General features: G+C 37.0%; 1 protein-coding gene across 11 annotated transcripts in view; it reads right to left on the bottom strand.

Moving 5' to 3' along the window:
- Nucleotides 1-13,191, bottom strand: part of STAU2 (staufen double-stranded RNA binding protein 2) — a 294,210-nt gene that overhangs the window by 183,125 nt on the left and 97,894 nt on the right. For all 11 annotated transcript variants that reach the window (XM_058668740.1, XM_058668739.1, XM_058668734.1 and 8 more), the window contains 3 exons: nt 10,362-10,521; nt 8,110-8,217; nt 5,972-6,184 (listed from right to left, as the gene is read on the bottom strand). In XM_058668740.1, the coding sequence (XP_058524723.1) occupies nt 5,972-6,184; nt 8,110-8,217; nt 10,362-10,521 (481 nt within the window). The remainder of the gene's footprint in view (nt 1-5,971; nt 6,185-8,109; nt 8,218-10,361; nt 10,522-13,191) is intronic.

Consider the following 13,191-nt stretch of genomic DNA (forward strand, 5'->3'; position numbering starts at 1 on the left):
CCCAGGCCACAAGCAGGGAGCTGGATGGGAAGTGGAGCTGCCAGGACTAGAACCGGCGCCCATATGGGATCCCGGGGCTTTCAAGGCGAGGACTTTAGCCGCTAGGCCACGTCGCTAGGCCACGCCGCTGGCCCAAAATAAATTTATTTCTAAAAGAAGAAAAATGCTTCCATGTATGCTAGCTCACATGAATGAATTCAGAAAAATAATGGCAAGGTTAAAAAGCAAGCAGGCACAGAATAGCGCATACAGTATGATATAATTTATGTAAATCCATTAGAACTTGAAAACAAGATCTAAATAAAATGAGACATGTGGTGTTCGTGAACCAGAAGATTCCATGCAGTTAAGATGGTTTTATAAATGTATACATACTATCAAAACACATCAAATAGTACACTTTAAGTAGGTACAGTTTTATACTTCAATAAAGCTGTTTAAAATTCTTTTTGTATTTTTTAAAAAGCAAATAGTAATACTGTAAGGTAGGAAAAGTAATAGAAAACTAATGATAGTAATTGTGGGAGACAGGTTGAGGATGTGATGGGAAAAAAAGGCTTAGAGAGAGCTTCACACTCACTGAAAAATACTCTAAGGCTGGGCAGTAGATCTTACTATTTATTTAGTATAACTGTTAATTCAGATTCAAATTTATAAATACAAGTAACGTGCAAATCAAATACTTTGCATTTGAATTAATTCCTTTCATATATTTTCCTAGAAAAGAAGGTTTGCATACAGCCTGTGGCTGAAATTTTCTTTTTATTTGTGAAAATTTATTGTGACACAGATAGTAGAGACCAGGGTAATCACTATGTTACAGGCGACCCAGGCTGCAGTTATATTAGAGATACTGTTTATTAGATTTCCCCACAACTGCTGGCACCCAGCCTTGGTCTTGACAATGTATGGTTAGGTGCCACAGGTACAGCCTCCAAGTCAGAGCCTTTAATGTCTTTAAACTATATTTAGGATTTTGGACTTTATCCAAAGAGTACTGGGAAACTACTAAAAGCAGAGGCACAGTCAGACAAGTGTCTTAAAATATATTTTTAAAAGGTCATTTGTCAAGAGTATTTGTAGTGAGGCCAATTAAAACTTTACCATAGCCATTTACACAAGAGATTATTTTGAGCTGAAACAATATGGCAGTATGGGTGAAAAGAAACAATGCAACTTGAGAAATATTTAAGACAATGGAACCAACAGGATTTAATGATTTACGGAATCAAAGGGGTAAGAGAAAAGTGAAAAATAACTCCCAGCTTTTGGTGTCAGCAGATGATGGTGGTGCCAGTCACTAAATGAAGGAATGCAAACAGAGGTTTAAAAGGGAACATGATGAGTTTTGGACACTTTGACATGCCTGTGAAATATTAAGTGAAGACATCTACTAGGGAGTACATAGAAAAGAAGTAAAGCAGCCTAGGGAAAGACTAAGAGGAGGAAGACCAAGAACTTCACTATGCTAAAACTAGCAAGAGACCTTTAGTTTTTAATCTACTTCAGATTGCATACCAAAAAATAAAAAGTCATATAGAGAGTGAAGGAATGATAAAATATAAGTAATAATGATAATTAGTATATCTAAGAGCCCATGAACAGGTAAAGCGAAGCTATCAGTATGACTCTAGAAGCATCTCATGTACACAAAGATGTTCAAATAAACAGGAATTTCAATGGTATGCTGTCTTCACTCCTGTTTGACCCTCATAAGAATGTAAATTCCGAACTGATACAGATTCCACTGACAAAGAACCAGAACATATAAATCCAACCAAATTTTTTTAAAAGTCAATTTTAGTGTTCTCAGATTCAATGATTTAACTACCTCCACCCTTTACAATTAAGTTATTTCTTAGACATCAAGTCTTAGATTATCATAGGCCAAACTGGTAAGAATAGTTTTATGATAGCTGTGAAGAAGAAATTTTGATACTGGAAATACTTTGTTAAAGTTTTATCTTACAAATGAAAAGTATGTATTAAAAAGGAATGGAAGATTTAAATCCAAAGGTATTACCAGGGCAGTTTTACATTTTTACAAAGTAACACTATACAGTAAATCTCAAAATCTGAAATAACCAATTTCAACTCGGCTCTGGAGTCAGACATGACTACATCCAAAATATTCTTAAATAGAGCCTCATTTGGGATGGGATAATAGCTCCATCACAGAGCGATCAAGGGGATCAAATGAGACAAAGCTTTATTATTTTAAATGAAACCAAGGTAAATCATTAGTTTCTCTAGTTCTACTAAATATAAGGAATTTTAGTTCCAAATGTCTAGTCATACAAGGAAATGAATTAAATGCTCAAAATCAAGATATTGTTGCAACCTGATCCACTAAAAAAAAGCATAAGCATTTAAAATTGATTTAGGTCACAATTTATTACATGCATATTACTTTCTCAAAGTAATTTTATATTCCACAAGATGTTTTTAGACAGACTTTACATGAGACACACATATGAATGATTCCAAAAGAGATGGGTGTGAAGAAAAAAACATAAGAGGCTAATACAGTCCAGAAGTAGGAGAGAATTACAGGCAGTTCTCTCCAAGAGGTCAAGTTTAAGCTGAAATCAGAATGCGCAACAGGAAGGAAGTTGTGGGACAAGATGCTGATATACTACATATAGTGGCAAAAAAAAACCTCAAAATGTTTCTTCCAGTTCCCACTTCTAGAAAACTATATCTAAGCAATCACTTTGTTTCTAACAGTTTACTTAAAACAAAAGTCAGATTTCTAACCTACTAGAATGTATAGCTCTTTATCAGCCTAATACTTACTATTTTTAATTCATTAAGATCAGATTTTCACCCTACTATAACATGTAGCTCTTTACCAACCTAATAGATTACTACTTTTAATTCATTAAGATTAGATTTAGCTTAAAAGACTAGAGAGAAGTTAACATAATCAGTTCTATCATATCACTCTGTTGTTAAGCACTGTTCTTTCCACTATAGAAAAGCTATAGATTTTATATATTATATATTAAAAGATGTAAGTAAATAGATCATGGACACATTTCCACACGAGAATATGAATGGACAGTATTACATACAAAATATCAACATTTAGTATTTATTGGGTACTTATATACATGGTTACTACCAAGAATAAATCATTACAAATGTGTTCTGGGGCCCAGCGGCTTGGCCTAGTGGCTAAAGTCCTCGCTTGAATGCGCTGGGATCCCATATATGCGCCAGTTCTAATCCCAGCAGCTCCACTTCCCATCCAGCTCCTGCTTGTGGCCTGGGAAAGCAGTCGAGGAGGGCCCAAAGCATTGGGACCCTGCACCCGCATGGGAGACCCGGAAGAGGTTCCTGGTTCCTGGCTTCAGATTGGCATAGCACCAGCCATTGCGGTCACTTGGGGAGTGAATCATTGGATGGAAAATCTTCCTCTCTCTCTCTCCTCCTCTGTATATCTGACTTTGAAATGAAAATAAATAAATCTTTTTAAAAAAATGTGTTCTGTGCTTTTTTTCAACACAGAGCTACAACAACCCTATAAACAAGAACAATTACTATTTTCACTTTCTAAATGAAAAATCATTTAGGTTAGGAAAAACGTAAGATTAGGAAAATTTTTAAAAAGATTAGAAAAGTTGAGTAACTTGCTCAACTCCACATTCAAAATGGACTCCCAAGGTGATGCTCTTCAAGCTCAGCCTGACTCCCTGCCTGTGTGGTTAGAGGACTTCACAATGGTGCATGAGAGGTGAGCCAATCTACTTGGCATTTAACTTAAGTTTACCCTACAAATGCCTGTAGTTCACCATTTCCAGGAGCACAAAACGTACATCTTCTTTAAAGTGAAGTAACACTGGTATTCATTTTTAAGAAACAATTTCTACAATGGGTGGCAGATAAGGGGATGGGAGGGCGGGAGAGAGAGGAAGCCCTATGCCTGCAAAATTGTAAAATGGAAAATAAGAATAATAAAAAAGAAATACTTATGTATTAATTTTATATATATGTATGGATATGTTTTTACATAAAGCAAAGATACAAGGGCTTTAAAACCTATTAAAAATATCTCCCGGCCCAGTGTGGTAGCCTATTGGCTAGGGTCTTCACCTTGAATGTGCCAGGATCCCCTGTGGGCACCGGTTCTAATCCTGGCAGCCCCCCACTTCCCATTCAGCTCCCTGCTTGTGACCTGGGAAAGCAATCAAGGATGGCCCAAAGCCTTGGGACCCTCCACCTACATGGAGACCCAGAGGAGGCTCTGGGCTCCTGGCTTCAGATCGGCTCAGTTCCAGCTGTTATCGGCAGCTTGCGGAGTGAATCAGATGGAAGGTATTCCTCTCTTGTCCCTCTTCCTTTCTGTATATTTGACTTTTCAATTAAAAAAGAAAAAAGAAAAATACCTCCACTGTATCACCGCCCAATCTAAACAAAACAAAACCAAAAAACCTCATCAAAAATTAGATATATTTCTTATTTGCAACCCGTGATTTGTTAAGGCTTGATCAGAAGTCTGCTGACTAAGGCTGACAGAAAACTGAAACGCTGTCAACTCAAGGCTTTTGTTAGGAACACAGAGCTCTTACTCCCTGTGAGTATTCATGGGCACTGTGCTGACTCAGCTCATTCCTCTGATCTCTGTCTTCTTTTCCTTTTAATGTCAATAAAATATGATTTAATAAAAGAAATAGTCACAACAACCTGAGAAGCTGTGATCTCTGTATTCTTTTTTTGGCAAGGTATATGTGCACGAATGAGTGGAAACAAAATAATACCATCTACCTCATAAGGGCTGAGGATTCAGTGTGATCAAGAATGCATCTGGCACAGAGCACTGGTACTGTCACTGCTATTACCATTATCCATGTGATGAGTCTGTATCTTACTATCATTTCATGATATCCTGAGATGGTACCATATAGTAGTGGTGTAAGCAAAAGGAACTTGGATTACAGACCAGAGTTCAGTTTGCTTCACAACAGCTGAATGAATATGAGCAAATTCTCTCAACAGGTTTTGTAAAATGAGAGACAGTATTATCTACCTTACATGTCACGATAAGTGATAATGATGGAAAAACACTTTTTAAACTGTAAAAAATACTAAGTGTCTACAATATTGTTTTGATGAGTGAATACAGGTACACAGGTTTTTTTTTTTTTATTTATTATTATTGGAAAGCCATACAGAGAGGAGAGACAGAGAGGAAGACAGAGAGGAAGATCTTCCATCCGATGATTCACTCCCCAAGTGAGCCGCAACGGGCCGATGCGCTCCGATCCGAAGCCGGGAACCTGGAACCTCTTCTGGGTCTCCCACGTGGGTGCAGGATCCCAAAGCTTTGGGCCGTCCTCAACTGCTTTCCCAGGCCACAAGCAGGGAGCTGGATGGGAAGTGGAACTGCCGGGATTAGAACCGGCGCCCATATGGGATCCTGGTGCGTTCAAGGCGAGGACTTTAGCCACTAGGCCATGCCGCCGGGCCCAGGTACACAGATATTTTAAAATCAACATAGAACTGCCATTAACTTATAGTCATGTATCCTTGCATGATTCCAGGATATATAATTTATAGGATCAAGGACCTGCTATAAGGAAAAAAGCAACTACAAATCTGATAATATACAGTCACACATCACTTACCAACCAGGATAAGTTCTAAGAAATGTTACCGAGTGATTTTTATCATGGTGCATGCAGTGTATTTCCACATCTAGATGGTATAGCTGTTGACACCCTTTTGGGTCCAGGCTACACCTGTACAACATGTCACTGCCCTGAATACTGTAAGCAACTATAACATAGAATAATAGTAGCAAACACACATGCATAGAAAAGTACAATAAAAGTATGAGTCAACAGGCCATTTCCTGTCCCATTATAATCTTAAAGAAATGAGATCAAATACTTATGGTCTGTTACAGATTAAACTATCATTATGTGACGTGTGATTATTGCTAGTAAAGTTGAAGTTTGCAAGTACTTACCTTCACTATTGTTTTAGGGCGCTTTTTAAAAAATAGTTTTGGTTTTTCCACTACAGGAAGAGGTGGAAGTTTTTTAAGCTCCTGTAAGACAGTGGTTGCAGCACGCTTCTTGGAGAGTTTTTTACTATTTCCCTCTCCTTCCGCACAGAACTCTCCCACTGACACCCGCGTAACAAAGCTTTTCATATGTGGTGGCCCACTTTCTTTAATTACCTATTAAAGTGAAATATTAATTAAGACGCACACACTGTAAATGTGTTCTCATACTCCAAAATAAATCCTTCTTGACAATCATATAATGATCAAAATTTGTATGAAGAATTATACCAAAATCACAGTATTTCTCTTAAAAAGCTATCAAGAAAGTGTTCTATCTAGATCACTCATTTCTGAAACTTCTAATGCTTAACACATTGGAGTTTAAAGAAACGTAATCAAGCACATTAAGTTCATAGTCAAAATTGTTTTTCTGATTCTAGACAGTTTGCCTGTTTTACAGAAAATAAAATTAAGAACAGAAAATATGCTATATTATCATACCACATAAACCATATAGAATGATAACATAACTGCATATGTATACAATTTTCTCCTATGTAATAGTAAGTTACTGGAGGACAAAGACTATTATGCTTACAATTCATAAAACACTGTGAAAATCTCTCAAGCAGCAGACGGATAAAATTTAATTATTTTTAATACAGATCTCAAGGGCTATTTTACAGAAAGCAATCTTTATCTTTAAATGAGGCAGTTGATACAACATAAAAATAACAAGCTTTCTTGAGTAAGAATTACAATCTTTCCAGCTTTGAATGCTCCTAAACTCTGCTTTTAAACTACACTAGCATTTACAGGAAAGACACCTTTTAAAACCGGACTACAAAAGCTTCAGGCTCTTGCAAAAGTCTCACCTAAAAATGGCAGTCACTTACAGCTTAACATTATGTCGAAATTTTGTGTCCTAATGTTGAGTATTAGTAAAAAAAAAAAAAAATGAAACAGCACAATTTTGGGGTAACATTGTTGAGGATAAAGATTCATCGTTAAGTATTCTTGCCAAGTAATTTAGGTTTTCCAACTTTAAATACCAAAGTTCCTTATTTTAACCACTTTGATGGACATCTTCCTCAAGCATATTTTTACCAATGGTAGAGAACATTATATATTTAACCTTTTACTGTGAACATGTGTTCAGATCAGAAACAGTAAACTCACTACAGTAAGACATGGTGAAGTCCCCTAGGACTTCTAAGACTCACCACACTGATTGTTCTTATTCATTGTAGCCAAGTCATGAAATTTTTGAGTTTATACAATATGTCTTCAGAAGTTTTCTACCTTTTCCCTATCATTTATTTCTGGTATCAACAGCCTTCTAAAGCAATTTTCCCTGTCTTCCTCATTTTGATGCTTTCAGTCTGTGACAAGCTAAGACTTTAGATAACTTGTGAAAATCTCTCCGTCCAAATCAGACAGACCTGCAGGTGAGTACACTCTGGGAGCTTGCAGTAGGTAAAAGTCACACGATGTGCAAGAGGAGTTTCCAGAAGACTAAAACCTTCTTTCCTGGTTCATATCTACTTACTAGATACCAGTGGCAAAATCAGTGACTTGTTGACAAGGGATACACTCTAACATTCTTTTTGAAAGTTGTTTAAGTTACATATCATTTTATAAATATAATAGTCACTCATCCAGTAGCAGAGAATTGCTTCATTACCTCTTAGTGACTTATGAGTAAAGCTAAGCAAATTTTAGCTTTCAAACAAAAGAAATTTGATATTATAATATCATTAGATATTAACTTCAATATTTTTTATTTGATCACCTTATAAACATCAAATCCTACAGGGTACTACAAATTATCTTATACCAGAAAATAACTTTGAGGATGAAAATTGAAATACCATATATACAAATGTCTCAAGCAGAACATGCAAAGGAGATGGGCAGAAATCCAAAATGTTACCAACATTTCTACCTTCCCCAGCACCTACAGAATTTCACAATATGTTGATTATACATGAAAAAGCACAGGAACTCTTTCAGGACACTAACATACTGGTTAATGTTACTGGTTTATTAAAATAACCACAGCACAAGATAAAACTGGAAGGTTTCTAATGAGCACATACCTCAAAACTGACAGGCATATTTCTCTTCAGAGCAATTTCAAACACTAAGCTGATCTCCGATTTATTCGCATCTTTGTCATCATCCAGTTCTTTTCCAGATTCGCCATTCTAAATCACCATAAAAAAAAAAACAGGATAATACTGAATCTTCCCTTTCCAACAAACTTCACATGTATTGCATAATCAAGAATATCTAAAACACAGTAAGAAACAGCAAATCATAGACTGCATCTAGTGGGTTCCTGCGTAAAAAGAGTGTGTCAAGGACTTTACTTCTTAAAATTCTGTGATTTGGGTTTTAGCTTTCTCCTTGAAGGAGAAGCATTTAATGCTCTCTGGAAATCTTGTAATTCAGTTACATACGGCTTTGATTTTACCTTATATCCCTAGATTCCATTCTATGTTAGAGCTTCTTACCCATCACCTTTCACCTTGCCCACATATAATTCCCTTGAGTTCATATTACAACCTAACCTATGCAGACTAAGTTCTAGAAAGAACACAGAACACAAACCAAGATGTTGAATCTCTGTGTCTACACAGGTACTAACTCAGTTATTCACTTAGTTAACATATATTTCTGGAGGATCTCACAAATACTAATCATAGCATAAGTAACAGAACTAAAGGGACAGTGATTCTGCTGTCAGGAAGCTTTTAATCTAGTGAGGAAACAGAGTTAAAATAAAAGTAAACAGGCAGAAAGAACACCAAAGTGTGTCATTAATCTCAAAGGAAAGGGACCAATAGGTTTAGGAAAGTGAAACTACAAATGCTGAACTAGGGCTTGAAATAACTGAGAGTTGGCATAGTGACACAGTAGGTAAGGCCGCCACCTACAAGAGCAGCACCCCATGTGGATGCCGATTGAATTCCAGCTGCTTGACTTCTAATCAAGCTCCCTGCTAATGGCCTAGAGAAAGCACTGAAAAATGGCCTACGTGTTTGGAAGCCTGCCATCCATGTGGGAGACCTCGAAAAAGCATCTGGCTTCTGGCTTGCACTTGGCTCAATGCTGGCTGCTGCAGCCATATGGGAAATGAACCAGTAGATGGAATATCTGTCTCTCTCTGTGTCTCTCCCTCTCTGTAACTGTGACTTTCAAAATAATAAAAAACAATTTAAAAAAATGAAACAACCATGTGGATGAGAAAGTGACTATATTATTAGATATGCTTAAACTGGAAATACTATTTTGAAGTCAGTGTAGAAAGCAGCTGGAGCCATACGAATGGGGATTACTCAAGAAAAGGCTCTCTATCCTCCTTTGTAGAATAATGTGGACTCATCTCCTATTTAAATTACTCAAGTCTAGCTTAAGACATCGTAATCTATGCTTCAAGAGGGTTGCACTGAGAGCCAATACTATGGCACAGAGCATAATGCCACTGTCTGCAGTGCCAGCATCCCATATGGCCACACTTTCAGTTCAGATCCAGCTCCTTGCTAATGGCCTAGGAAAGCAGTGGAGGATGGCCCAAGTGCTTAAGCCCCTGCATCCAGATAGGTAGCCTGGAGGAAGCCCATAGCTTTGGGCTGGCTAAGTTCTGGCCAGTGTGAGCCACCTGAGGTGTCAACCAGTAGGTGGAAGGTGTGTGAGTATGTGTCTCTCTCTCTGCCTCTCTTTCCTTATCTCTGCCTTTCAAAAAACAAATACATCTGAAAAAAATAGGGGGAAGGGTAGAATTAAATACAAAGCACAGAGGTTTAGACATTTGGTGTGGTGGCCTGATTCAGGTTCTAGCTGTGCTTCCAATTCCAGCATTCTGCTAACATGTACCGTGGGAGGTGGTAGATGATGGCTGGGTACCTGACACCCACCTAGGAGACTCAGACTGAGTTGGCTCCTGGTTCAACCTGACAAAGTCCTACCTGTTGTAGGCATTTGAAGAATAAACCAGAAAACGGAAGATTTCTATCTCCCAATCTTTCTCTGGATTTCAGTCTTTCGAAAAAAAATTTTTAATGCAACACAAAGAAACATTGTTTCCAATTCTTATATATAAATCTCAAAATACTAAGTTGCCTGGGAAGTAAACTCCAGAGTTTTGAAGCATAAAGTCATGCTGGCAGGAGCACATGAACCTACAGTAGGAGACAGGAAGTCTGAGAAGAACATTCTTAGCAGATCATCACTTTAATATTCTTTGCTAGAACAGATTAGTTCTTTCCTTCATTAGATGCATTTATTTGTCTTCCCAATAATCTCACTGAGGAAATATGCAAAAGAGGCTGTCTCAGCAGTACCACACCTGAGGTGATTTTTCTGGAATCGGTTCATTCTGTAGTGCTTGGAGGGCTTTCATTGCAGCATTGTGTCTAGCAGCTTGTCGAGTCTTTCCTTCACCAAAAAATTCATTATTTCCTACAGTCAGCTGAACATAGAAAATCTTAGGCATTGGGCAATGATACCTAAAATAAGGAAAACATTAAAGTTACTTCCATAAAATTATAATATTTGTTTCACTTAGTATACTCTATTAATCCTAATACAGTCTCAACCTCATGAATATACTTGTAAGATAAAATGTGAGTCAATATATCTATAGAAAGTAGTGTACATAAATCTCTGAAAAATACATATAGAAGACAAAACTAAAACTTGATTTAGTAAAAAGTATTCATATTGCAGATGTCTTCCTGATGTAAAGTTTTCAGTCAGATTTTGGCTGAAGTGAGCCAAACGGCATGGTGCTGAGGTCAGGGAAGTTAATACGGAGGCTAGAGACAGGCAGGCTCATTTAGTTGGAAACATGCAGATTATTGTGCTTTCAGTAAAAGAGACTTATAATTAGAAATGTGGGGCAAGGAGATGAACATCATGCAACATAGTAAGGAAATAAGAACCAGTATAAGAAAGGATCAGAGTTTAAGCCAATCCTTAAGCAGTGAATATCAAAATATAATGACAAAATGTACTTCATTTTAAACTGACAAACTTCAGTAGTCTTATGTTTAAGGTGTGGCGGGAAAGCTAAAATAATTGGTTGAACAAAGTTCTATAAAAATAAGCAAATAAATCTGGAAGAAATCATGAGGAATAATTAAAAGGAAATGCAATAAAATCCATTAATTTGACAATTACAGTTATGACACTATGACAGTGAAGAATACACATTCCAGTGGGGAAGACAGACAATAAATATGGGCAATGTGTGTCTTAAGAAAAATTGTATTTATAAAATTTAATATAAGAAAATGTATATAAGAAAAATTAAAGAGAAAAGGATTCTGAAGTGTCAGGGAGGTTGGATTTACATGGGATAACCTAGAAAGGGTTTACTTGAGAAGAGGACAGCAATGTAAGGACCTATGATAAACAAGGAAGCAAATCATAAAGGAATCCAGGACAACACACCTCAGGGCACATGCCCTAATGCAGGAGTGTGCCATGCATGTGCAAGCGACGAAGAACAGCCTGTATGGCTACAGAGATGAGGGAATGAGAGGAAAGCTAGAACATGAAACGAAAGACCAATGCCATAAAGTTTCTCCTAGTAACCACTGTAAAGGTTCTTTAGTGAAACGGCCAGGCACTGGACAGGAAGAGACACAACCTTGCTTACACTGGAAAGCAGTGTTATCTATTAAGTTGAGAACCAAATGTCAGGAACTGATGGTGGAAGTAAGGAGGCTACTGCGGTAATCCAGGGAAAAGGTGATGGGGGTCTAAACTAGGGTATAGTAGTACAAGTGACAAAAACAATACTGAATTCGTCATGAATTCTGAAAACAGAGATGATGGGTTTACCTGATGGCTGACTATGGAATATTACAGAGGAGTCAAAGATGATCCCAGGGTATACCCTGGAAGTCTGAGACAGTGAAGACTGAAAAAAAAATGGAGAGGAGGGGTTAGCTAGAGATGGATATAAGCAGCTCTGTTCAAAAGATGTTCAATTATTAGATAAATATTAGAGGTCAGTTGGATTTATGAGTCTAGACCCCAAAATTATGCTCTCCATAATTCTGGGAAGCATCACTATATATGTGATATTTAAAGTCATAAAACAAAGAAAACTACAGGAGAGGAAGTGATAAGGAGAAAACCAGGTAAGTACAATATTCTTTCTGAAAGACACATGGGAAAAATACGTGTATCAATGAAGACTGCTGATATCTAATACTACTCGTAGGTCAAGCAAAATGATGACTGGGAAATATGACCACTGGATTGAGCAATTTAGAAAAATGAATAGGATTGAGTTTGATAGGATAGTGGGCTTAAAATTGCAGTGCTGAAAAAAATAAGCTAAAAATCACCCCAGTGCTGGAAAATGTTTCCAGGAAGAAAAAAAAATACAACTGAGGTTTCCGAGTATTTTAGATGATTACTGAACATTCAAGTAGTGATGTTCTATATTCAACCTGAGATAAACCGGACAGCACCCATGCTGTAAGCATTTATTGGACAGATGGGACTAATCAATGAGGGTTTACTGAAGGTGAAGGACTAGAGAGGTAGTTCAGTCCTGAAGATGCAGATTTCAGAGGCAATAATTGAAACCACATGAGTGGATAAGCACCTGGAAAGGGTAAGTGTAAAGAAACCAAAAACAGAGCCTCAGGCTGAGGTCTGATTGATGCCTATGATCAAAGTGCAGGGGAAACAATAGACGCCATGAAGGAGATGAAAGAGAGTCCAAGTTAGAAAAGAAATTACAACACAATGTTAAGGGAAGGGATAATCAACAGTGTCAAATGGAGTCAAGAAATCCAGAGTATTAAAAAAAAAAAAAAAAGGAAAAAGTCAATGTTCTAACTTAAGAGCAACTTTCTCGGACTATAGTTTTCTAAGACTAAGAAAAAGTGTTATAACCACATTTTTATTACATAAATCATACATTCTCAGTTTTAATTAGCAAATGCAAATCTATTAAAGGAAGAAAAAATATATATTGGAAGACTACTTTTAATATGCAAAGACTTATTGAAAGCATTGAAAAATCATTTTGTTCTCTGTTTACAATAACTAGTGTACTGAGGTGCACAATTTCCTATTAGCAATTTCATTCTAAGTCCCATTAACGAAGCTGTAGGCATAATATGAAAAACACAGTTAGTCTTCATTTTATAGCCCAC

This window comes from Ochotona princeps, chromosome 9, assembly GCF_030435755.1.
Source record: "Ochotona princeps isolate mOchPri1 chromosome 9, mOchPri1.hap1, whole genome shotgun sequence".
NCBI lineage: Eukaryota > Metazoa > Chordata > Mammalia > Lagomorpha > Ochotonidae > Ochotona > Ochotona princeps.